This window comes from Erythrolamprus reginae, chromosome 12, assembly GCF_031021105.1.
Source record: "Erythrolamprus reginae isolate rEryReg1 chromosome 12, rEryReg1.hap1, whole genome shotgun sequence".
Lineage (NCBI taxonomy): Eukaryota > Metazoa > Chordata > Lepidosauria > Squamata > Dipsadidae > Erythrolamprus > Erythrolamprus reginae.
In genome coordinates, this window is record NC_091961.1 from 30,293,649 (window position 1) to 30,320,360 (window position 26,712).

General features: G+C 42.3%; 1 protein-coding gene across 1 annotated transcript in view; it reads right to left on the minus strand.

Annotated features, from left to right (window-relative positions):
• The window catches only part of GRIK4 (glutamate ionotropic receptor kainate type subunit 4), a 313,397-nt gene that overhangs the window by 26,771 nt on the left and 259,914 nt on the right, over positions 1-26,712 (minus strand). The window contains exons 11-13 of the mRNA XM_070765309.1: positions 23,086-23,193; positions 20,867-21,070; positions 203-316 (exon numbers count right to left, since the gene is read on the minus strand). Of these exons, the coding sequence (XP_070621410.1) occupies positions 203-316; positions 20,867-21,070; positions 23,086-23,193 (426 nt within the window). The remainder of the gene's footprint in view (positions 1-202; positions 317-20,866; positions 21,071-23,085; positions 23,194-26,712) is intronic.

Sequence of the window (26,712 nt, forward strand, 5' to 3'; positions counted from 1 at the left end):
AAATATCTGTCTCTACCTAGGATTGAACTCACAGCTTCCTCATTGTGAGGTCTAGGCCCCGATACCTCAAATAACATTGGAATAATGCAGTAAGACAACAAAAAAAGTAGGGTGTTGTTGGGGGTTTTTGGTAGACAAATCCTCACATTTGTATGCAGATATCCCTTCGATGTAGCAAACGCTTTTAAATGATGTCTCTTACCAGGTGGACACGATAGAGGATGCTGATCCCCAGAGTCATGAACGGCTTTGAGAAATCAATCACCTTCTCTCGCTCCGCTGTAATGGTCAAGCCAGCCACGGCCAGATCAGCTTTCTGAAAAGGAAGCACAGAGAGAGAGAGAGAGATCAATACCTGTTGTCCAAATGGGATTTGGGGAGTAGTGAGGAAATCTGACACGGCTGATTTCTAAAGAATTTATTCTCTTGGAAGTTTTGCCTATAGGGTGACTTGAGTGAAAGATATTCTTTATGATATTGGTTCTCTGTGTTTGTGTGTGTGGAGAGAAAGAGAGAGAGAAAGAGAAAGGGAGGGAGGGAGAGAAAGAGAGAGAGAAAGAGAGAGAGAGAAAGAGGGAGAGAGAGAGGTAGGGAGAGAGGGGGGAGAGGAAGAGAAGAGGGATAGAGGGAGAGAGAGGGGGCAAAAGAGAGGGAGGGACAGAAAGAAAAAGAGAGATAAAGGGAGGGAGAGAGAGCGAAGGAGAGGGAAAGATAGAAGGAGGGAGAGGGAGAGAGAGGGTGGCAAAGATAGAGAGAGAGAGAGGCAGGAGGGAAGGAAAGAGAGAGAGGGAAGGAGGGAGAGAGTGAAAAAAGAGAGAGAGAGAAAAGAGAGAGAGAGAGAGAAGAGAGAGAGGGGAGAGAGATTCCCTGGATGATCTTGAGCCAGTCCCTTTGAACCATTCCAATTTGTAGGGTTGATCTTTCATGCAAAAACCGAAAAAGAGAGAGTGATATGTACATCTTGAGTTACAGAAAACAAAGCAGGATGGAAGCCCCAACGAAGAAAAACGACTAGTCAACCACAAGTGGGTAGTGTGAGGAGCTCTCCCTGGTCCTGATTCAAGGCTCCCTTCTTGGAAGATCCTATCTTTCCAGGAACAAAGCCACCATCGATCACCGCTGGCATTTTGCAAATGGAAGCTCGGCCGTGACACCTTTTCTTAAAAGAACACATCTGCAGAAACAACCATAAACCAAATACAGGCCTCGTCGTGCTTAAAAGGAGGGGGAGATGCGGCAACTTTGATAAGAAATCAGAGCAAGCCGAGCCATGCTGAAAATTATTTAAAAAACCAAACAAACTCGTTTATGTAACTTGGATAAGGACTTTCATTTGAAATATGAGTTTTATCACCTCTGGTCTTTTTGTTTTTTCTTTAATGTTACAGAATTGGTCTTTCAGGGCTCCTCTGTGTGTGTTTATTTAAAGGGATCCAAACAGCAGCTCTCTTCCAGCCTTTCACATGGGTATCATTTCCAAGGCAAGGAAGCTGTTGCATTGCTTCTGAAAATTATCTGTGCTTATCCCACCCTTCCTTAATCCTCCAGGAAAAGACTGAGGGCCAACCAGGTCCAGGCAGAAGGAGAACATTGTGGCTTCAACAGGGATTGGTTTGGGCAAAACTCAGCAGCACTTTTACATGTGGTGGCTGATAAAAATAGAATCGCCAACATGATGACCAATGTTTGATGATGAGTATGCTACGTGAAGAAGATCATACCTTGGTCCTTTACAGCTCCAGGGTGGTAAGTTCCCCGATTCCCTTATGTGTCCAGTCACACTTGGCCAATAAAATTCTGTTCTATTCTATTCTATTCTATCCTATCCTATCCTATTCCATCCTATACCATCCCATTTGATACATTCGATTAGATTTATTGGATTTATATGCCACCCCTCTCCGCAAACTTGGGGCAGCTCACAACAAAGTAAAAACAATACATAATAGCAAATCCAAAAAGCCACCAATCCAATTACAATTTTAAGCTAAAAAATTCATAAAAAACAACCCCAGAATATTAAAAAACAAGCACACAATCAACCTAACACCAAAACAACATGGGTAAGGGGGAGATGTTTCAGTTCCACCATGCCTGACGGCAGAGGTGGGTTTTAAGGAGTTTGCGAAAGGCAAGGAGGGTGGGGGCAATCCTAATCTCAGGGGGGAGCTGGTTCCAGAGGGTCGGACCCGCCACAGAGAAGGCTCTTCCCCTGGGTCCCGCCAGAAGACATCCCCTCCCCTCCCATCCCATCCTATCCTACTGCCATTCCTTTCCCATTCCATTTCCTCTTCTCTTCTCTTCCCACTCCCATTCCCTATTCTATTCTATTCCAATCCCATTCCATTCCCACTATTCTATTCTATTCTATTCCCATTCCCTTTTCTGTTCTATTCATAGATGGATGCACACACATATCCAAATACTCCTGCTAAGATGAACCACAAGGCAATTTCTGTTATTTCGTTGCGGTACCCACATCTGAATCTTGACCGAAAGGTGCCAGAATCACATGGTTCCGCCATGGCTCTTGGAAGCTGTCATCCATTCACTTTTTCAGCAACCTTTGCCCCAAAGTAGGACTGCTGGTTTCTCAAAGTTTATCTTTCCCCTGTACGAACCTACTCTTTTCCTTTTCCTGAGAACGACAGTAAACGTCTCTCTAAATATGTCCCCTCACCCAACTGAAGAAATGTCACCTTTTACTTTTTAGACTTGAAATAACAACTATGACATTAAACTGATACTAACTGTCTGGAACCCACACCACATTTCAGACATAAACACTCCAGAAAGTGTCCAGAGATACTTTACCAGAAGAGCCCTCCACTCCTCCACTCACAACAGAATCCCCTACGCAACTAGACTGACAATCCTAGGTTTAGAAAGCTTAGAACTACATCACCTTAAACACGACCTAAGCATAGCCCATAAAATCACCTGCTACAACGTCCTTCCTGTCAACGACTCCTTCAGCTTCAACCACAACAACACGTGAGCATACAACAGAGACAAACTTAAACTAAACCACACCAAACTTGACTGCAGGAAATACGACTTTAGTAACCGAGTAGTTGATGCATGGAACTCACTACCAGACTCTGTAGTATCCTAAGTCCCAAAACTTTACCCTTAGTCTATCCACTGTTGACCTCTCCTGATTCCTAAGAGGTCAGCAAGGGGCGTGCATAAGTGCACCAGCGTGCCTTCCGTCCCCTGTCCTAATGTTTCTCTCTTACTAGTATCATGTATATAAACATTGTTGTATCCTTGTATACTACCAATATGTACTTGACAAAACAAATAAATAAATAAAGAATAAACAAATAAACTTAAGCCCCTTTAAAGTTGTGCTTAGTTCTGAGAAAGTTCTGTTTCTCCATCATAATTTTTTTTCTCCAGGATAAAATAAAAAAAACATACATAGTTTCCAACACGAAATCAAGCTTATTATCAAAAATATACAATTTTTTTTCTTTTTTACTTTGTAATCATTCAATGGAGGCTCTTATATCTCTTTCTTTCACCAAAGGACTGTAGAAACATATAATATCTTCTATATTCAAAAACCTCTTAATATATAGCTTTTCTCCATCTAATATTAAAACATGACAGTAACCTTTACATTAATCGCTAGTCATCAAATTCACATCTTATTTGAGTCTTACAAATCTATTAAACTAATTATTCCAAAAAAAAAAAGCGGGGTTTGATGAAAAACACAGAGAGAGAATCAGTCCTACATAATTTGTCCCTCAATTAAAGGCACAGATCTTAATCTATTGCCAGTAACTGCTCACAGCAAAAGGATGTAGCAGCTCTCATGCTCCCTTCAAGACATTTAAAAGCCAGGAGGCTATTTTCAGCAAATGGAAGTTGACACATCCATCATATCCGCAGAAGATAACGGTTTCGCTATTACGTTGAACACCACAAATGATTCACAAAGGACCTTTATATTAATAGGAGTCCTCTGGGGCACCAGGGCAGTGGTGGGAAGATGTTATTATAGATTTAGACGGCAAAGAACACCCTTGTAAAACTAGAGATCAATACTGGAAGTAACATCCCCAAGAAAAGGCCACCGGCAAAGCATAAACCACCCGAGAAGGCTCTAAGGAAAGTCCATGGATTGTACACTCTACTCTCAATGGTCAACTAGTGTTTTGAGACTCAGGTTCCAAGGTCACCAAAATTTTATAGCTAACCTAACCTTGCCTGTCTATCCAATTGAGTCTCCAGGGTACCTCCAGTGGTACCTCTACTTATGAACTTAATTCGTTCTGTCACCAGGTTCTTAAGTAGAAAAGTTTGTAAGAAGAAGCAATTTTCCCCATAGGAATCAATGTAAAAGCAAATAATGTGTGCAATTGGGGAAACCACAGGGAGGGTGGAGGCCCTGTTTCCTCCCAGGAGATTCCTAGAGAGGCCCCACGGAGGCTTCTCCCCTTCTTTTCTGGCCCTGTTTCCTCCCAGTAGATTCCTAGAGAGGCCCCACAGAGGCTTTTCCCCACCTTTTCTGGCCCTATTTCCTCCCAGGAGATTCCTAGAGAGGCCCCACGGAGGCTTCTCCCCACCTTTTCTGGCCCTGTTTCCTCCCAGGAGATTCCTAGAGAGGCCCCATGGAGGCTTCTCCCCTCCTTTTCTGGCCCTGTTTCCTCCCAGGAGCTCCCTAGAGAGGCCCCACGGAGGCTTCTCCCCACCTTTTCCGGCCCTGTTTCCTCCCAGGAGATTCCTAGAGAGGCCCACGGAGGCTTCTCCCTGCCTTTTCCAGTTACAGTTTCGGAGGCTCAGGTGTATAAGTGGAAAAATGGTTCTTGACAAGAGGCAAAAAAAATCTTGAATATCTGGTTCTTATCTAGAAAGGTTCGTAAGTAGAGGCGTTCTTAGGTAGAGTTACCACTCTTCTCAGTGCACAGAGGATGAATTTGCAGCTGGGGTTGTTGTTGGTTGCCATCCAGAATGCTGCTTTAGAATATGGGCAAGCATATAGATCTTTTCAATAATAAATATATAAACATTCAGGTGGCATCGGTATATCCAGATGCTTCTCAGCCAGAAGCTTACTGCACTTCGAACAAAACCCTGCCTGCATCAAAAGATCTCCTGAAAAGGATCTCGCTCGGTTTTCATTAAAAGTTGATGCCGTCTTTGGTTTGGAAAGCCTATTCAATACATCCCTCGGTCCCAACAGAATTCTTACTGACTGCAAACGAATGAATTCCATTGCCTTGGCAGCGAAGCCCCCTTTAAAGTTAAAAATGCAAGTTCACCCTTTTGTTAATTAATCTGGTAGATTAGTCAAAATGGAGTCATCTTTGTTGTCTCCATTGGTGAAAAATGCTGCTTATTATTTATTTATTTGTTTGTTTGTTTTGTCAAGTACGTATTGATGGTATACAAGGATATAATAATATTTATATACGCCAGCCTGTCTTCCGTCTCCTGTCCTAATGTTTTTCTCTTACTAGTAGATACACGAGGAACATTCTAATGAAGTTCAGCATCTCATCTGGCCACCACAATCACCAGACCTCAACATTATTGAGCATTTATGGTCGATTTTAGAAATTCAAGTAAGAAGTCTATTTCCACCACCATCGTCTCTAAAATAACTGTAGGGTGCTTTAACTGAAGAATGGGCTAAAATTCCTTTGGAAACAATTCACAATTTGTATGGATCAATATCTCAGAGAATTGAGGCTGTATTTGCTGCAAAATGTGGACCAACACCATATTAAAAGATATTTTGATGATTTTTCAAGGCGTTTCCATTTCTTTGTCCACCCCTGTATATGTATATGTATATGTATATGTATATGTATATGTATATGTATATGTATATATGTGTGTGTGTGTGTGTATGTATGTATGTATGTATGTATGTATGTATGTATGTATGTATTCGGGTTTCTTCCCGTGTAGGATTTAGAAATTTCTGGCAACGTTTCGACAAGGTCCCACTCGTCATCTTCAGGCTGGTGCTTCTGTCCTTGTTCTAGGGCGAACACAGCGAGACTTGAGCTGCCTTCCTTCTATAAATACTGGTGGTTGCCTGCTGTGTAGAAACTTCCTGGTGAGTCAGTGGGGTAACACCTGGGGTCATTGATTTAACTGAGGTATGCTGATTAGTTAATGATTGTGGATTAGGGGTGATATCAAACCAAACCCAACCACCAGTATTTATAGAAGGAAGGCAGCTCAGGTCTCGCTGTGTTCGCCCTAGAACAAGGACAGAAGCACCAGCCTGAAGATGACGAGTGGGACCTCGTCGAAACGTCGCCAGAAATTTCTAAATCCTACACGGGAAGAAACCCGAATATACCAAGACCATCATACCAAACTGTTCTAGTGTCTAGTTGTCTTGGTGTGCAGTGCTCTATAGTGACGTTTTGAGGGTAGGAGTTGAAACAGTTTATGTCCAGGATGCGAGGGGTCAGTAAATATTTCCAAAGCCCTTTTTTTGACTCGTGCAGTATACAGGTCCTCAATGGAAGGCAGGTTGGCAGCCATTGTTTTTTCTGCAGTTCTGATTCTCCTCTGAAGTCTGTGTCGGTCCTGTTGGGTTACAGCACCAAACCAGAGGTGCAGATGACAGACTCAATGATTCCTCTATAGAGGGTTATCTACCAGTTCGTATCCATCCAGCTTGTATTTGATATTCTGATTTTTTTTCCCAATGTGTAAGACAGAGCATTTGTTGGTTGATATTTGGAGATGCCACTTGTTTGACCATTCTGACACATAGTCAAATTCTCTCTGCAGGGCAGCAAAATCTAAGATTCGTTGGGTTAGTCCATGTTTTTGTTGCAAAACTACTGTATTTCTCCAGTGAGAGAGAAGGGAATTAATTATTATCCGGCAGTGTTCATCCTTATGTTTCTGATCCATTTACAATGTTTATTCAGAAGTCCCATTCAGCTGAGCCTCTGGAGTATTCAAATAAAAATATTATCCTTCCTGATTTGCCTTGTTTTATGGCTTCCTGTCCGACCCAACTAGGAAATGGGTGATGAATTCCTCCTTAATTAATTTGTTTATTTCCAGAGGATAATTTTTTTTTTATTACTGCCATCTTTTCATTTCATTTCTTTTTTTCCCCTCTCCCTTTCCTTTGTTAGCAAAGTAAGCTGATTAATTAAAGGCAATTCATCTCTATTTCTTCCGCTGCGCTGAACCAGGAGAAATAAAACAGGCAGAATCTATAAAAAGGGGAAGCCTTCAATTAAAAGCACAATAGGCCACCAGACATTAATCCACTAGCCTTTACTGCAAAAGGAGGGCGGTGGGAAAAAAAAATCTCCGAAACATGTCAGAGAGCAAAATAAGATTGCAGTTGTGGGAAATGGCATCCTTTCGTTGGATCGCACGAAGCGAGTCGGAAGCAGCAATCGCAGAGAAATCGATTGGAGAGCAATCGCGGTAAGATGACTCCCCAACTCTTTACTCTGATACAGTGGTGGCCGCTGTGTCAACCTCTCTTGCCTTGTGCAGATGAGGTCACCCATCCTAACAGCTGAGTTCTTAATTCTGCTTCCAACAGTAGTAACTGGGGACACAATGTGAAGTTAGTTGGGGGAAAGATCAAAAGCAACATGAGAAAATATGATTTGACTGAAAGAGTAGTAGATGCTTGGAACAAACTTCCAGCAGACGTGGTTGGCAAATCCACAGTAACTGAATTTCAACATGCCTGAGATAAACAGATCCATCCTAAGATAAAATACAGGAAATAGTATAAGGGCAGACGAGATGGACCAGGAGGTCTTTTTCCGCCGTCAATCTTCTGTTTCTATGAATGAGGAAGAAGGAAAGAAGGAAGTGAGGAAAGAAAGAAAGAAAAAGAGGGAAGGAAGGAAGAGAAAGAAGGAAGGAATGAGGAAGGAAGGACAGACTAGATGGATCATGAGGTCTTTTTCTGCCGTCAGTCTTCTATGCTTCTATGTTTCTAACTGTGAGAGGGATCTTGGAGTCCTGGTGGACAACCGTTTAAATAGGAGCCAGCTATGTGCAGTAGCTGCCCAAAAAAGCCAACACGGTTCTAGGCTACATTAACAGAAGGATAAAATCAAGATCACGTGAAGTGTTAATACTGCATTATAAGGCCTTGGTAAGGCCACACTTGCAATACTGCGTTCAGTTTTGGTCGCCACGATGCAAAAAGGATGTTGAGACTCTAGAAAAAGTGCAGAGAAGAGCGATAAAGATGATTAGGAGACTGGAGGCTAAAACATATGAAGAACAGTTGCAGGAACTGGGCATGGCTAGTTTGATGAAAAGGAGGACCAGGGGAGACATGATAGCAGTCTTCCAATATCTCAGGGGTTGCCACAAAGAAGAAGGAGTCAACCTATTTTCCAAAGCACCTGAGATTAGAACAAGAAGCAAGGAGTGGAAACTAAACAAGGAGAGAAGCAATTTCGAATTAAAGAGAAATTTCCTGACAGTTAGAACAATTAATCTGTGGAACAGCTTGCCTCCAGAAGTTGTGAGAAGAAATTGGATAACCATCTGTCTGAAGTAGTGTAGGGTTTCCTGCCTAAGCAGGGGTTGGACTAGAAGACCTCCAAGATCCCTTCCAACCCTGTTGTTATTATATTAAACAACCATCAGTCCATTGCAACCAACAAATGGTAGAAATAACATTAGTCTCCAAGCAAGCGGTTAAGCAGTTTATCTGAATTTAGAAAATTTAGAAAAGTGCCATAAACCTGACTGTTCATTACAGCCTTCTTTTATGCACAGCACATTACAATGCATAGCACATTGTCACTTCTCCAAGAGGGCACTGTCTGACTTCCTTGTTTTATAGGCTGTCCCGCCAAGCTGTGATTTATCTTATTTTACCCTAGTTTTGTGAATATGGTTGGCTTGATTACTGTGAATGAGGGTCAGAGGGCTTGGCAAACTGTCTTCCGAAATTTACCTGTGGGGTAGATTCCGAAATGAAGCTGGTCTTGGCAGAAATATGGGCAAGATACAGTAGATAGAAGGAGGAGGGGTAGGTGGAGGAGGAGGAGGAAAGAGAAGAAAGAGGAGGAGGAAGAGGGAGAAAAGGAGGAGGAGGAAGACAAAGAAAGAGAAGGAGGAGGAGGAGGAAGAAGTGAAGGAGGAGGAGGAGAGGTAGAGGAAGAGGAGGAAGAAAGAAAAGAAGAGGAAGAGGAGGAGGAGGAAGAGAAGAAGGAGGAGGAAGAAGAGGAGAGGGAGAAGGAGAAAGAGAGGAAGAGGAGAAGAGGAGGAGGAGGCGGAAAGAGAAGAAGGAAGAGGCGGAGGAAAGGGAGAAGGAGAAGAGGAGAGGAAGAGGAGAAGGAGAAGATGAGAGGGGGAAGAGGAAAGAGAAGATGGAGGAGGACAAAGAGAAGGAGAGGAAGAAGAAGAAAAGGAGGAGGAAAGGAGGAGAAAGAATGAGGAGGAGGAAGAGAAAGAGAAAGAGGGAGGAGGAGGAAGGAGAAGGAGAGGAAGAGGTGAAGGAGAGGATGAAGAGGAAGAAGAAGGAGAAGGGTGAGGAGAAGGGTGAGGAGAAGGAGAGGATGAGGAGGAAAAAGAAGAGAGGAGGACGAGGAGGGAGAAGGAAGAATGAGGAGGAGGAAGAGGGAAAAAAGAGGGAGAAAGAAAGCAAAGAAGGAGGAGGAGGAGAAAGAAGAGAAGGAGAAAGAGGAGAAGGAAGGAGGAAGAATGAAGAGGAGGAAGAGAAAGAAGAAGGAGGAGGAGGAGGAGGAAAAAGAAATAGCCAACTTGCAACCATTTGTCTAGTGACAATTCAAAGTTGTAATGACACTGGAAAAAGTTGCTTATGGTAGGTCCTCACTCAATTCTTGCAGCATTCTCAAAGTCAGGAGGAGGAAGAGGAGAAGGAAGGAGGCAGAAGAGCAGATATTACAGGCAGTTCTCAACTTACAAACATTTGTTTAGCGACCATTCAAAATTATGACGACATTCAAAAAATATGCTTATGATACGTCCTCATGCGACTACTGCAGCATCCTCGCAGTCCAAATTTGGGTGCCTGGCAACTGGTACGTATTTACAAAATATGGACACGTGATGGCTACTTAAGACTTTTCCCAGGCAGCTACCAACAAACAAAGTTTATGGGGGAAACAACATTTGCTTAAGCCACATTTGATCGTATGATTCATGTCGGAACCAGAGTCACTTTAACAACCATAGCAAAAAAAAAAGTAAAATTGGTCAGGAGTCACTTAGGCTTGCTAAGTACCATATTTTCGGAGTATAAGACACAACTTTTCCCTCCCTAATTTGGCTGATAATTTGGGTGCAATTTATACTCTGGATGTAGCTTTTTTCCCCCAGCCCTAACTAGCTGCTAACAATCTTTCCAGCTCTTACCCGCTTGCAAGCTCTTTCATTGTTACTCTCTGCAAAGAATGTTTTCCAAGCCCTAAGCCTTTGCAAGGTTTCCCCCCCCCATTGGTCTAACTTACTCCAAATGTTTCTTTCCAGCCCCTAACCAGGTGCTAATGATGTTCCCAGCTCTTACTGGCTTACAAGCTCTTTCATTGTTACTCTCTCCAAATAAAGTTTTTTAAAGCCCTAACCAGGAGATAAAATAACGTACTGAAGCTGACCAGACTAAGGACGCTAGACAGATGAATATCTGGTAAGCAGATTCTTTCCACTATTTTCCTCCCCAAAAACTAAGGTGCGTCTTATACTCCGCTGCGTCTTATACTCTGAAAAATGCAATAACTTAAATTCTGGTCCCGGGTTAGTTGTAAGTTGAGGACTCCTTGGCCGCTATCCCAGCCTTTCTGAGAAACCGAGATCTATTGCCATTTCTCATTTTGCCACTTACTACAAAATTGCAGGCCATTTGAAAATATCATTTCCAAAGGCTGTCAATTTGGATGAAAAATGTTTGTTTTTTTTCTGCAAGAAATATTGAAAAGGGACATTTTGCTCCGCAGGGGGCTCTACATATCTTTTTTAAATGACTACCATAAATGACATTTTATGGCAAAACAAAACAAAATAAAAAATAAGAGCCTTCAGATTATTTTATTTACGGCTTGGTTAGTCCAGCCTTCTTCTCATTCATCTCTGCTAGGTGCTATTAAGAAATCAAATTTAGATTGCAATGAATAACAATAAAATTTAAGCTCCTTGCAGCATATATTTTAATCGTTATCACATATATGTATAATTGCCCTCAATTTTGCAATGCATCACGTAGAGCAAGGCCTTTGGTAGAAGATAATTGCAACAATGAAGTGTAGTCAAATTTGTTTCAGACGGCAGCCATTTGCTTTTCTGCTACTATCTTGAGAACACGTTCAAATCTGGCCTTGAAATCTGAGGTTAGTTGGGGGAAAGATCAGAAGCCACGTGAGAAAATATTATTTTACTGAAAGAGTAGTAGATGCTTGGAACAAACTTCCAGCAGACGTGGTTGGTAAATCCACAGTCACTGAATTTAAACACGCCTGGGATAAACACAGATCCATCCTAAGATAAAATACAGGAAATAGTATAAGGGCAGAGTAGATGGACCATGATTGACCATCAATCTTCTGTTTCTATGTTTTGTTTCTTTAAAAAAAAATAGATTTGTTAAAATAATTTTTTATTGTATAAACATACTTATTTGTTTAAGTATTGTACTTAAGTCTTATAAGACAAACAACACAACATAATACAACATAACACACACACCCCAACTTGAACTGTTGTCTAAACAGTTCATTCTTTATGAAATTCTATGTTTTGTTTCTATTTTGGATCCATTCATCCCAAGTGCAAATAAGTGCAAATCTTCATTCACCAAAGGCTGTTGCACTTACAGCAATTTTGCTCCAAAATTTGGGTAACTTCTCACAACTCCAAACGAAGCCACCCTAAGCTTCTCCCTAACATCAAGTCTTGAATAGTTCTTCCTCTGTTGCTTCCTTCAACAACTTTTGCATTTTCCCCTCAAGGCGACCCTCCACTACTCTCTACAACTGCAACCCGAGTAGATGCTGGGTTTGAAGGAGCCTAAAACTTCGCTCAGGGCGCTGAAGTGCCTCCAGCAATCTCAACTCCTCGTCCTTATCCCTGCATTTATAAAAAATGCACATGGCGTCTATTTCCCGTTTCACAGCAATATAATACATATATATATATTTCAACGGCATGGAAAGCCACTGGGCACTATTGCATTGATAATGATCAGAGCTAGAACAAATGGAATCAAAAGCTTTTATTGAGGCGAAAGGCCAGATGTAGATATAATTCAGAAACAATCTTACCTGGGGGGTAAGGGGAGTGGAAAAAGGAAATTGAGACAAAAAAAAGGCTGCACAAGTAACAACTTTTTTAGAGCTGCAGTCCCAGATCCTATTCTAAGTATACTGCTCAATAAAAATAAAGGGAACACTCAAAGAACACATCCTGGATCTGAATGAATGAAATATTCTCATTGAATCCTTTGTTCTGTACAAAGTTGAATGAGCACAACAGCATGTGAAATTGATTGTCAATCAGTGTTGCTTCCTAAGTGGACAGTTTGATTTCACAGAAGTTTGATTTACTTGGAATTACATTGCGTTGTTTAAGGGTTCCCTTTATTTATTTATTTTGAGCAGTGTATATGAGGCAGCAAGAATTCCCAGAAATGATTAACTGTGAAGTACAAAGTTTTATTGTTCAGTACAAAGTCTAATAGACTACTAAAATACTATTATATTAAAATGCTTCTGTAATTGAAATGTGTTGATCAAATGCAAAAGTGTAGGCTGAAATAATAAAACTCTACCTGGAATAACTTTGGGTGTAATAGATGCCACATACTTAAGACTTATTCAGTTGTTGATTATAATAATATCCTCAAAACGTCGCTACAGAGCACTACACACCAAGACAACTAGACACAAGAACAGTTTTTTTCCGAACACCATCACTCTACTAAACAAATAATTCCCTCAACACTGTCAGACTTTCTACTAAATCTGCACTTCTATTCTACTAGTTTTTCTCATCATTCCTTTCACCCATTTCCTCCCATGTTGACTGTATGACTGTAACTTGTTGCTTATATCCTAAGATTTTTTATTAATATTGCTTCTTCATTGCTTATTTGACCCCTATGACAATCATTAAGTGTTATATTATATGATTCTTGACAAATGTATATTTTATTTTATGTATGCTGAGAGCATATGCACCAAGACAAATTCCTTGTGTGTCCAATCACACTTGGCCAATAAAAATTCTATTCTATTCTATTCTAATAATGACAACAATAGCAAAATAGAAACTGTTTCACATTTAATATGTGAATGCAGCAAAATTGCACCAACTGATTACAAATCTAGGCACGACTGAGTTGCTGAATTAATTCACCGGTCTACGACTTACCTGCATCCAAAAAGTCATGGGAAGATTAAGTGGAAAAAGTTATCGAAAATGAGAAGATGAAGATCTTGTGGGACTTTCGAATAAAGATAGATTGTCATTTGGAACATAACATGCCAGATATCACGGTTGTCGAGGGCTGAAGGGTACAGATTATTGATATTGCTGTTCCAGGAGATGCCAGAGTGAAATAAAAGAACTGGGGGGGAAATTGCAAAATATCGCAACTTGGCCATCGAAACTACACAGCTATGGATAAAGCGTATAACAATGATACCTATTGCCATTGGGGCACTTGGTACTATGTCCAATAATTTTATAAATACATCAGGAAATTGCAGCTCCTTTAAAGCCCTATATGGCATTGGGCCAGAATACATCCGGAACCGCCTTCTACTGCACGAATCCCAGCGACCGATAAGGTCCCACAGAGTTGGCCTTCTCCGGGTCCCGTCGACCAAACAATGTCGTTTGGCGGGCCCCAGGGGAAGAGCCTTCTCTGTGGCGGCCCTGGCCCTCTGGAACCAACTCCCCCCAGAGATTAGAACAGCCCCCACCCTCCTTTCTTTCTCAAATTACTTAAGACCCACCTTTGTTGCCAGGCATGGGGGAGTTAAGTTATCCTTTCCCCCTAGGCTATTACAAGTTATGCATGATATGTTTGTGTGTATGTTTGGTTTTTTATAATAAGGGTTTTTTAGTTGTTTTTATTAATTGGATTGTTCATGTTGTTTTACCATTGTTGTTAGCCGCCCCGAGTCTGCGGAGAGGGGCGGCATACAAATCCAATAAATAATAATAATAACAACAACAACAACAACAACAACAACAACACCAGCAGAACTGCAAAAAAATGTGATACTTGGAACATCATCTATTTTAAGAAGATACTTGGTTGATTGCTAGGATGCTGACAGCAAGTCATATCAACCGTTATCACCAGTCAATGGTATTTGTGATCCATTTTTGAATGTTCAGTTGATTGAGTTTCATGTTTAATGAATAAAGTATTTCATTATTATCATCATCAGACCCAGATTGTTGACTTGATTGAAGTGTATAAAATCATGCATGGGATAGAAAAGGTGGATAGAGAAAAACCCTTTTCTCTATCACGCAATCCTAGGATGAGGGGGCCCTCCCTAAAGCTCATAGGTAAGAAAGCGAGGACAAATCAAGGGAAATATTTCTTCCCCCAGAGGGTCCTAGGTTTATGGGATTCCCTTCCAGAAGAGGTCGTGACAGCTGTCAGCCTGGATAGCTTCAAGGCAGGATGAGACAGATTCACGGATGCCAAGTGTATTGATGGTTATTGAAAGGGATGTCCAAGTGCCGCCTCTATGTTGGTTCAGGCAGGCAGGGTTCCCTTCCTTCCTTCCTTCCTTCCTTCCTTCCTTCCTTCCTTCCTTCCTTCCTCTCTCTCTCTCCCTCTTTAAGTTGAGACAAGCAAGATTCCCTTGGGTATCATTTGTTGGGGGTCAAGGGAAAGGGAGGGTCTTGCCTTCTCTTTCAGCTCAAGATCCCCAAGGACAATTGGTGGGCCACTGTGGGCCACAGAATGCTGGACTCCATGGGCTTTGACCCGATTCAGCATGGCTCTTCTTACGTTCCTATGATTGTTTTAGGTTCTATCCCAAAGACATCCCTCAACCAAACAGATATTCTTTCGAAATATGCCCAGATGTTTAGACCTGTGCTCCTATATCTGGGAAATTTCTTTTATTTGACGTTCTCCAGTCCCTTCTGCTTGTCCTCTTCTCCCTAGAATTTTTCTTCCTAGCCTTGTTGGCCTAATAAATATTATTCAAATGTTTCACGTTGAGCCAAGCACAGGTCAACCCAAGATTCCATCATTTCCTATTGCAAAATAAATTAGTGCCTTATGCTCAAATGGTGGCCTGAATCAAAATAATTTTAAGGGAATGTTCAAAATACGATGGCACTGAAGTTTATGGTTTCCAGCCAATCAGGAAATAAAATATTCTCTTTTTTTCCTTGTCACCACACCGAAGACTAACTTTGTGTGTTCCACACGAAGCTTTTATTTCATTTTAATTAGCACACCATGTGATTTGCTGCTTCTTCCCACCCCGTCCCCCCCTGTACTTACTTTGACAAAAACCCTATGAAGTACAGAAATGTTTGTAATTAACCCTGCACTGTGGCAGCTGGCATTAATTGCTATCTCTTAATTATCGTTTGTTTGATGGTTTTCTTTCGAGGGGGAAACCCCCACCCCCACCTCATAATTTGGGTTCGCATCTTATTTTTTCCACCCTGATTGGGACAAACCAAGGATAGATGGTTTAACGCTCTCCATGTTTTCTAATTATCATTGGTATGAGAAGTGAATGTGCTGGGTTGCAAAGAGACTCTTTGTATGTTTCCCAAAGAGAGACCGAAGCATCCTTTTCACATTGCAGTAGAACAACACACCAGAACCAGTTAGATATAGTTAAGATTGGCGTTGGCGCAGTGGCTAGAGGTCAGTATTGAAGGCTGCTTTTACCAGCTGCTGGCAATTTGGCAGTTCGAATCTCACCAGGCTCAAGCTTGACTCAACCTTCCGTCCTTCCGAGGTGGGTAAAATGAGGACCCAGATTGTTGGGGGCAATGTGCTGACTCCGTACACCACTTAGAGAGGGCTGTGAAGCACTGTGAAGCGGTATATAAGTCTAAGTGCTATTGTTATAGTTGTGAAGACATCATTCTACAAACCAGGAGATGGTGAGTTCTAGTCCCACCATAGGCATGAAAGCCGGCTGGGTGACTTTGGGCCAATCACCAGGAGACTGTGAGTTCTAGTTCTGCTTTAGGCATGAAAGCCGGCTGGGAAACTTTGGTCCAGTCACCAGGAGATGGTGAATTCTAGTTCTGCTTTAGGCATGAAAACCAGCTGGGTGACTCTGGGCCAATCACTAGGAGATGGTGAGTTATAGTCCCAGTTTAGGCATGAAAGCTGGCTGGGTGACTTTAGTCCAATCACCACAAGATGGTGAGTTCTAGTCCCACCGTAGGCATGAAAGCCAGCTGAAGGACTTTGGACCAATCATTCTCTATCAGCCCTAAGTGGGAGGCAATGGCAAACCAATGAAACCGTAAAGACTATTCTAAATAATTGCCAAGTGTCAAAAAATGACTCAGGCACAAAGACATAACAAACCAACCCTGAGACTAGAGCAGAATACCCATTGTGAGAACCGCAATTGAGAGATCAGTGCCGCATTCCAGCCCTGCCTGCAGGCTCCCGGTAGACTCCGGTTTAGACATGAGGAAGTTGGCTGAGACGTGGCTTGGGTTTGATCCAACCTGGCTGTGTTTCTGTTGACTGCCACCGCGAGAATATTTGGGCAATCATAGTCTGCATAGATACTTCTGAAGTCTGCCGGGGGCGGGTGGGATGGTGGCGGCTCCTGGTAGCCGTGACATTTCTTGTTCTTCCATCGTAATTATTAAACCGTCAGGTCGTGTTTCTGACCTACAGAATCCTTGGAATAATTTTGCATGGACGTCATTGCCAAGGATGCAATGGCCATGGGAAGCCTACTTGGATCAATTTCCCAGGCAAAGGGGGGCTCCCACCCACCTTTTCCCCCTCTCCATTGTTACAAAGCAACAAGGAGCTCAACAATTAATTCCAGGTGATCTAGAAATGCTTATCTTCCCAAAGCAGGCAGGCCAACAAACAGCTTTCTGTCAACCACTTGACAGAATATTTTGACATTTGATCGAAAAAAATCTTCCCCTCCCTTCTCCCTCCCTTTCTTCCCCTCCCTTTCCCTCCTTTCCCTTCCCTTTCTTCCCTTCCCTCTCCTTTCCTTTCTTCCCCTCCCTTTCCTTTCCCTTTCCTTTCTTACCTTCCCTCTCCTTTCCTTTCTTCCCCTCCCTTTCCCTATTTTCTCTTCCCTTCCTTCCCCTCCCTTCCCTCTCCTTCCCTTCTATTTCTTCCCCTCCCTTCTCCTTCCCTTTTCCCCCCTCCCTTTCCCCTATTTTCTCTTCCCTTCCTTCCCCTCCCTTTCCCTGCTTTCCATTCCCTTTCTTCCCCTCCCTTCTCCTTCCCTTTCTTCCCCTCCCTTCTCCTTCCCTTTCTTCCCCTCCCTTTCCTTTCCCTTTTCTTTCTTACCTTCCCTCTCATTTCCTTTCTTCCCCTCCCTTTCCCTATTTTCTCTTCCCTCCCTTCCCTCTCCTTCCCTTTTATTTCTTCCCTGTTTCTTTCCTCCCCTTCTCCTTTCCATTTCTTCTCTTCCCTTTCTTCCCTTCCCTTCGTCATACACTCCTTTTTCAGTTCTTCATCTGCAGCCTTGAAGAATGGCTTGAAATCTGTTCATATTTATAAACATTTAAGCTGACAGCCCAAGGCACCAGCAAACAATCCAACAACAAATAGCAGTAACAAAACACTAAAAAAACCAGCTGGATGTTTATAGCCTTTTATGAGAGACATTTTCGGAAAAAAGCTGGGTTCCCGGGTGATGTTGCCCGAGAATACACAGGGAAACACACTCAGTGGCCCAATTAGTATGATGTGCGTAACTTGACATGTGGCGAGAGTAGAGAAAATGTTAGGCAAACTCTCCAATCTGTGAGGGTTAGGCCAGCAAATATATTAATATTAATAATAATAATTTATTAGACTTGTATGCCGCCCGTCTCCGAAGACTTAGGGTGGCTCACAACAACAATGGAACAATACAGATACAAATTTAATAATGAAAAACTGTAACTAAAACCCATTACGTTAAAAAACAATCGATACTACACAATCAGAACCACAACCACACATACCTGGTCAGAGGGGGGATACACTAGTTACCCCATGCCTGGCGACATAGATAAGTCTTAAGGCTGCGTCTCTACTGGTTTCCGCTCAAAATTGAAAAAAAGAAAAAGTACCATCTGATGATATGGTACCCAGGAAAATACTAGAATGTGCAAAATGGAGTAAACTTACACTGGAGTTACAGAACAAACAGGAAAAAAGAATACTATTCAATTCAATTCAATTCAATTCATTAGATTTGTATGCCGCCCCTCTCCGCAGACTTGGGGCGGCTCACAACAACGATAAAAACAATATTATAATGGCACAAATCTAATATTAAAAATAGCTGAAAACCCTATCATAATTGAAAACCAAATAGCACACACACACCAAACATAAATTATAATGAGCCTGGGGAAAAGTATACTGTGTGGGGTGAATTTTTTCTGTTGGTTCTGTGTACCTGACCAAAGTTTTTCTACCAGTTCTGCGTACATGACCGTACCCGTAGGAGGCCATCACTATCATAAGGTGACATTATTTAAACCAGTGTTTCCCAACCTTGGCAATTTGAAGATATCTGGACTTCAACTCCCAGAATTCCCCAGCCAGCAAATGCTGGCTGGGGAATTCTGGGAGTTGAAGTCCAGATATCTTCAAGTTGCCAAGGTTGGGAAACACTGGTTTAAATGTTTGCGCTGAAAGGGTGGACAATAGAATTCATGAAGAGGAAGAAACTGGAGGTTTGGAACTCAAGCCAAGGTAGCAAGATCTTCTGACATTTACTAAAGAGCTAAAGGAAGGATTCGCGGGAGAATGAAGCCAGGCGCGCGGTAACTACTATTGGTTTTGAACAAATGCTATCCCGTAATTTCTCATTTAGCTTTTTCACTCCTGGATGAGAAAGAATCTGTGCAATCAACTCCATTCAAGGAAGTATTGTTCTCTCACCTTTGAGAGCTGGAGAGCGAAACACACCATGTGCGTATCTCTCCTTTCTCACTTGTGATGGTTACAGCGTCTTTGGGTTTCTGAGTTCAAATCCCTCCTACAATTCCTGCATATTTGCTCTCCCTTCAAAATGAAACTATTTAAAAAAGAAGGAAAAAACCCAAGAAAGTCTATTTGTCTTTTTGGAAGGAAATAAAAAGCATCTCGTCAGATCTGGCACCACTTAAAAACTCTAAACGAAGGACAAGCAAGTACGAAGTGGCAGCTGACACACCTTTGGCCAAAATGATCTGATGACTGGGAACCTCCAGAGATATTTATCCAGTCCAAATTTCACAATCCAAATCAATAAAAATAATCCAACAATCTATACAGATTGTAAAGTAAACAAGAAACGGCATGCTTTCCAACTGATTCTTCCTGTATTGGTGGGAGAGGCCACATTTTAATGTTTCTCATATCAAAAGTAACTCCATACATATGAAACACCTGGCCCTCTACAAACATCTCCCTCAACCCCAGTATTCCCAAGACCAGTCAGTCAATAGTTACCAGGCATACAGTAATGATGGCAGTTATAATCTAACAAAATGTTTCTCAGAAACTTGGAGATATGTGGGTTTCAACTCCTAGAATTATTGGGAGAAGTTCTAGAAAGTTGGGGAATTCTGGAAGTTTGAAGGCCAAATAGATATAGGAGGAAACTGATTTAGAGAGGTCTGTCCCAACCATAAGAACTTACAATCCTAGGTTTAGAAAGCTTAGAACTACGTCTCCTTAAACAGGACCTAAGCATAGCCCATAAAATCATTTGCTACAACGTCCTTCCTGTCAATGACTACTTCAGCTTCAACCACAAACAACACATGAGCACACAACAGTTACAAACCTAAAGTAAACAGCTCTAAACTCAACTGCAGGAAATACAACTTTAGTAACCAAGTTGTTGATGCATGGAACTCACTAGCAGACTCTGTAGTTTCATCACCTAACTCCAAAAACTTTATTTATTTATTTATTTTATTTTATTTTATTTCATTTTTAATTTTAATTTTAATTTTATATTTATTTATTTATTTATTTATTTATTTATTTATTTATTTATTTATTTATTTATTTATTTGCTTACTTACTTACTTACTTACTTACCTACCTACCTACCTACCTACCTACCTACCTACCTACTTACTTACTTACTTATTTATTTATTTGATTTGTATGCCGCCCCTCTCCGTAGACTCGGGGCGGCTCACAACAATAACAAGAACAATGTAAGAACAAATCTAATAATTTAAAAAACACTAAAAAACCCATTATTAAAAGCAAACAGACACACTACCATTCCATGTATAAACTGTATAGGCCTGGGGGAAATGTGTCAGTTCCCCCATGCCTGACGGCAGAGATGGGTCTTAGGAACTTTACGAAAGGCAAGGAGGGTGGGGGCAGTTCTGATCTCTGGGGGGAGCTGGTTCCAGAGGGTTGGGGCCGCCACAGAGAAGGCTCTTCTCCTGGGTCCCGCCAAACAACATTGTTTAGTCGACGGGACCTGGAGAAGGCCAACTCTGTGGGACCTAACCGGTCGCTGGGATTCGTGTGCCTTCCGTCCCCTGTCCTAATGTTTCTCTCTTACTAGGATCATGCATATAAATATTGTTATATATTTGTATACCACCAATACGTATTTGGCAAAAGAAACAAACAAATAAATAGAAACCATTTCATGAAAGAAGGCACCATGTAATTCTGGTAGACATCTAAAACAGCCCTTAAATCTTTAGCGTTGGCTGGCTTACTCACCCGAGCGATCAGTTCTCCAACCATGCCAGTCCATGTTCCGTTAGCCTCAGGAACTCCATACACTCCATCTCCCACCAGGTGGATCTTGTAGTTGAAGCGCAAAATATCCGCGAGCTCCTTGAGCATGTCCACGCAGAAGCCTTCGTAGCGGTCATTCCCTTCCAGCTCTTGATGGTTGCCCTTGAGCATTAAGTAAGGGTTTTCCTGCATCGAAACTGGGCAGCTGTCATTCTCATCTTAGCCATGGAGTTGCAACAGCACTAGATTCAGCACAAATCGGAAAGCAGGGGCGGGTGATATGAGGGGACTCGTTGGGAATTTCCGGGAAGGGGAACAAATCTTGGGGGTAGATTTTTTACGCCAGGCTTTCAAGGGGGATGCGGTAAGAGCTGGCTAGGTCCAAATGAGCAGATGTTCCCAGATTTGGCAGACAGACAATGATCTCATTCCATGCAAGCAACAGTCTTGTCGGAAAAGTGGGACTCTGTAGGCCATAAATATCACTTGGCATATGGGGGACAATGTGATAGGGATAAGATGAAACAGCTACAGCAAGCAGGTTGTACAGTTGCTAGCAGTATTCAATATGGAGAAAAGGATATTTGACTAATGCCATACAAATGTTTGACAAATGCTCTTCTAGCATAGCCATACGTCCGGTTTATGGCCCTGATTGTTTAGCCCAAGGGTAGGGAAAGTTGGCTCTTCTATGACACATGGACTTCAACTCCCAGAATTCCTGAGCGAGCATGCTTGGTTCAGGAATTCTGGGAGTTGAATCCACGTGTCATAGAAGAGCCAACTTTGTCTACCCCTGCCCTAGACAAATGGAAGATGACTTCTCCCTGGTTAAGCCAGTATGACAGTAGCCTGGGGTAGCAACAGAGCAATATCTGAGAACCAGATACTTCTACTCTTTGAGTGGTAACATCATTGCTACTGTGAGATACCTTGGCAGTTGGGTACCATTTATTGGGGGTCAAGGGAACGGGAGAGTTTTGCCTTCTCTTTCTGCTCAAGATCCCCATGTACAATTGGTGGGCTACTGTGTGACACAGAATGCTGGACTCAATGGGCTTTGGCCTGATTGAGCAGCGCTCTTCTTATGTTGGCCACTTGCACCTAGTTCAGGGATAGGTGAAGTTGGCTCTTCTATGACTTGTGGACTTTAGCTCCCAGAATTCATGAGCCAGGAATTCTGGGAGTTAAAGTCCACATGTCACAGAAGAGCCTACCCCTGGCTTAGTTGAAGAAACTTCATAGGGAAGCAATAATTTCCACCAGCATAATTATGACGGGCAATAACTTAGCTGATGGAGTTGCTTGTAAGTCGTCTCGAGTCACTATAGGCAGCCATATAAATTTCCAAAAATAAATGAATAAATGGAAGAATTGAGCCTGCTCATCTGGGAAAGATGTCAGCCAGAATGCAAATTGCTGCTAGGCTTAATTCTCCATGGGCGGAAATCCATAAGGATATTTTGGAGAATTTAGAAGTAGTGGACAACTGAAGACACCAACGGGAAATGAACAAAGCCAGGATTTTTTTGATGTTATGAAAACATCTCCTTAGATTATTGGAGGTCACTCAGGTTGTATAATCCTTCCTACAACAAGATGTCCTAGACCAGGGCTAGGCAAAGTTGGGTCTTCTATGACTTGTGGACTTCAACCCCCAGAATTCCTGAGCCAATCATGCTAGCTCAAGAATTCTGGGAATTGAAGTCCACATGTCATAGAAGAGCCAACTTTGCCTACCCTTGCCCTAGACAAATGGAATATGACTTCTCCATATTTATCACTAAATGTGACCTAATTCAAATCAGATTGGAGGAGAAGAATGGAAAATGTGGGATGAAGAGAGAACCCATTTGGAAGTTTCATTCTTGCTTGGACTGAATTGATCAAAAATAGATTTCTGCACAACAAAGCAATAAAAACTAAGTAACTTCTGCAAATTAGCAATTGGATAGTATGTTCCTTCAAGAATTTCATAAATAGTCCTATGCATTAAATGATAGCATGTTGAACACTTTCCCCCAAACTGGGGTTCTCCATATGGGGGAACTTTTGATGTTCCCAGTTAGTATTCTGATTCCTGTAATCCTAACAGGTCTACGAGGCCACCAAGTTGGGCAAAAGCTGGCATAGAGGACAATAAGAGGTCACGTCTCAATTGCCTGAGAAGAAAAGGGGTCCTTTTGACCCTCCATGCTTACCAGGATGGTGGTGACAAGAAGCGTGGTGTTGAAGAGACTTTCAGACACGTTGGTTGAGAAGATCTGCTTATCCATTGAAAGACCTTTTGTAACATGCCAATGACCGATCTATAAAGAGAAGAATGGTGACTTATCAGAATAAACTGTCCAAGGAGCTAGTGCTCTAGCTCTACAGAGGAATCATTGGGTCTGTCATCTGCACCTCTATAACTGTCTGGTTTGGTTCTGCAAGCCATCAAAACAGACACAGACTTCAGAAGATGATCAGAACTGCAGAAAAAAACCAGTCAATGACCTACAAAGTCCCTTCCAACTCTAGTAATCTCTAATTTGCAAACCTGCCTTCCATTGAGGACCTGTATACAGCATGAGTCAAAAAGAGGGCCGTGAAAATATTTACTGACCCCTCACATCCTGGACACAAATTGATTCAACTCCTACCCTCAAAACATAGCTACAGAGCACTGCACACCAAGACAACTAGACACAAGGACAGTTTTTTCCCCAAATGCCATCACTCTGCTAAACAAATAATTCTTTCATCACTGTCAAACTATTTACAAAGTCTGCACAACTATTAATCTTCTCGTTCTTATTACCCATCTCCTCCCATTTATGTCTGTATGAGTGTAACTTGTATCCTTACGATTTATATTGTTTCATAGTATTACAGTGATACCTTGTCTTACAAACTTAATTGGTTCCGGGACGAGGTTCTTAAGGTGAAAAGTTTGTAAGAGGAAACAATGTTTCCCATAGGAATCAATAGAAAAGCGATTAATGTGTGCAAGCCCAAAATTCACCCCTTTTGCCAGACGAAGCGCCCATTTTTGCGCTGCTGGGATTCCCCTGAGGCTCCCCTCCATAGGAAACCCCACCTCCGGATTTCTGTGTTTTTGCAATGCTGCAGGGGAATCCCAGCATTGCAAAAATGAGCGCTTCGCTGGCAACGGAAGTCCGGAGGTGGGGTTTCCCATGGAGGGGAGCCTCAGGGAAATCCCAGCAGTGCAAAAATGGGTGCTTTGCTGGCAACAGAATTCCGGAGGCAGGGCATCCCAGGGGCAGTAGTGAGTTTGTAAGGTGAAAATAGTTTGTAAGAAGAGGCCAAAAAATCTTAAACCCCGGGTTTGTATCTTGAAAAGTTTGTATGACGAGGCGTTTGTAAGACGAGGTATCACTGTATTTGATCCCTTATTTGTACCCTATGACTATCATTGTCGTACATCATCGTTGATGAATGTATCTTTTCTTTTTATATAAACTGAGAGCATATGCATCAAAGACAAATTCTTGTGTGTCCAATCACACTTGGCCAATAAAATTCTATTCTATTCTATTCTATTATCAGAATAGGAGCACCGTGTGGGTACTCCCAATAGCAAACTGCTAGTGAACATCATAAAAGCATGTTTTCCACCTTTCTGTTTGGCTACTAATGACTGTAGCCTCCTTTCCTCCTTAATTGCTTCCAAGAGATTAATTAACCCTTTGTTAATGATATCACTCAAGCTAATCAACCCCAAACCTGCCAATCACCAGTCTAAGCCTTTCTATCTGGGCTTCCGCTTTATCCTTCTTCAAACTCATTTAACGGTCTCCGGTGGCAATGGAACGGAGCCATCAATCCTTTCTGACACACTGTTTTTGGGCATTGTTGTCATTTTTCAACCCACAAAGATTGAAGGAGTCCTGCGTTTCCAATCCTAACAATTTCGGAGAGCCGGTTTTAAGGCTGGCCTTATTGCTTGATGGGTGACTCAGATGGAGCGGCTAAGATGCAACAGATAGGGGACAAGACATTAGAGCAGGGGTGTCAAACTCGATTTCGTTGAGGGCCACATCAGGGGTTGACCTCTGGAGGCTGGGATGCCATGGCTAGCTCGATGTCACTCATGTTGGGGGCACCTGCAATATCCAGCCCATGGGTCTTGAGTTTGATCATTTTGCAAAGAATTGCTAATCACACTTGCTGGAAATTCCACCTCACCAGGTATGAAAAGAAGTGTACGAGGGTTATCTGGAAAGTTAGGCTATAAGGCACGTATCTCTCGGGGAGGAATGTTCACGGGGGAAGTTGGTATTACTATTGTGTAGCGGGACGCCAGCGAAAGTGAACAAGCAGTGCCAGTGCTCAGTAAATCACCGACTGGCCTTGTGGTGAAGGTTAGAGATGGGTGTCCTCATTCCATTTCCCTCCTAGGGCGAAATGCTAAGGGCACGGACGCTGCTGCGATGGGGGCCCAAAATGCGCACAAAATCAACAGAGTCATTGCCAGCCGAGAATTCATTGACTGTTTCGAGATTGAACACGAGGCTTTTCTCAACTGTCTAGTGACAGGAGATAAAACTTGGGCTTATCCCCATAGTCCGGAGAGCAAACGTCAATCAATGCAGTGGCGCCATGCCCATTGTCCTTCAGCTAAAATAATTAAAAACTCAGCAATCGGCGAGAAAAATCTTGGGCGCCCATCGCGCACAAATCTTGGGCATCCATTTATGCCCTTAGCATTCAGGTAGCGTATTACATGGCATCGGACCAGAATACCTATGGGTCCGCCTCCTGCTACATGAATCCCAGCAGCCAATGAGGTCCCACAAAGTTGGCCTTCTCCGGGCCCCGTCGACTAAACAATGTCATCTGACAGGGCTTAAGGGAAAAGCCTTCTCTGGTGTGGCCCCGACCCTCTGGAATCAACTCCCCTCGGAGATTCGAACTGCCTCCACTCTCCTTGCCTTCCGCAAGACTTTGAAGACCTATCTATGTCGCCAGGCATGGGAAAATTAATGTATCCCCTTCTCTGACCACTAAGAGTTATGTGTTGTTGTGATTATATAGTACTGTATTGATTGTTTTTTAAGATAGCGTGTTTTTAGTCATAGTTTTAACTATTAGATTTGTATTGTACTGTTTTATTGCTGTTGTGAGCCGCCCTGAGTCTTTGGAGAGGGGCGGCATACAAGTCAAATAAATTATTATTATTATTATTATTATTATTATTATTATTATTATTAATTATTACAGCATGCACTTCACACTTGGAGGGAAACGGAATGAGGATGCTCATCTCTAACCTTCCCCACAATGCCAGTCGATATTCTATTGACCACCGGCACTGCTCGCTTCCCGCTACATGAGAGCAATACCAACTTCCCCCGCGAGCATTCTCCATGAGAGCTATGTGCCTTGTAACCTTACTTTCCAGATAACCTTCGTATTTTTTCTTTTTGGTCTTACAGCTGTCAGCCCACAGAGAGACCCAATTTTTACATATTTTCACCATCTCACATCTTTCTCCTCTCTCCAAGTACTATGTATATTATGGGGGAAACACTTGACCCACAGTTCATTCTCGACATCGCCCGTTCTCCTTAAGCACATCAACTTTCCAAGTTGTGTACCCTTCATCGTGAGATCGAGAAGACAGACCGAGAAGCAACTAAGTATCACAATTACACAAAGACATTATCGGAGTAGGGCCCTTGTCAACCAGATGAGATTCGTTTTAATTCGGCTGGTGCAAACGTCCCAACACAACCGCTCTTTAACAACTTGAAACCCCACTTGAGCTAACGCAATAATCAGTTTAAGTGGATTTTTGAACTCGATTAACTGAACAAGTAATGAGG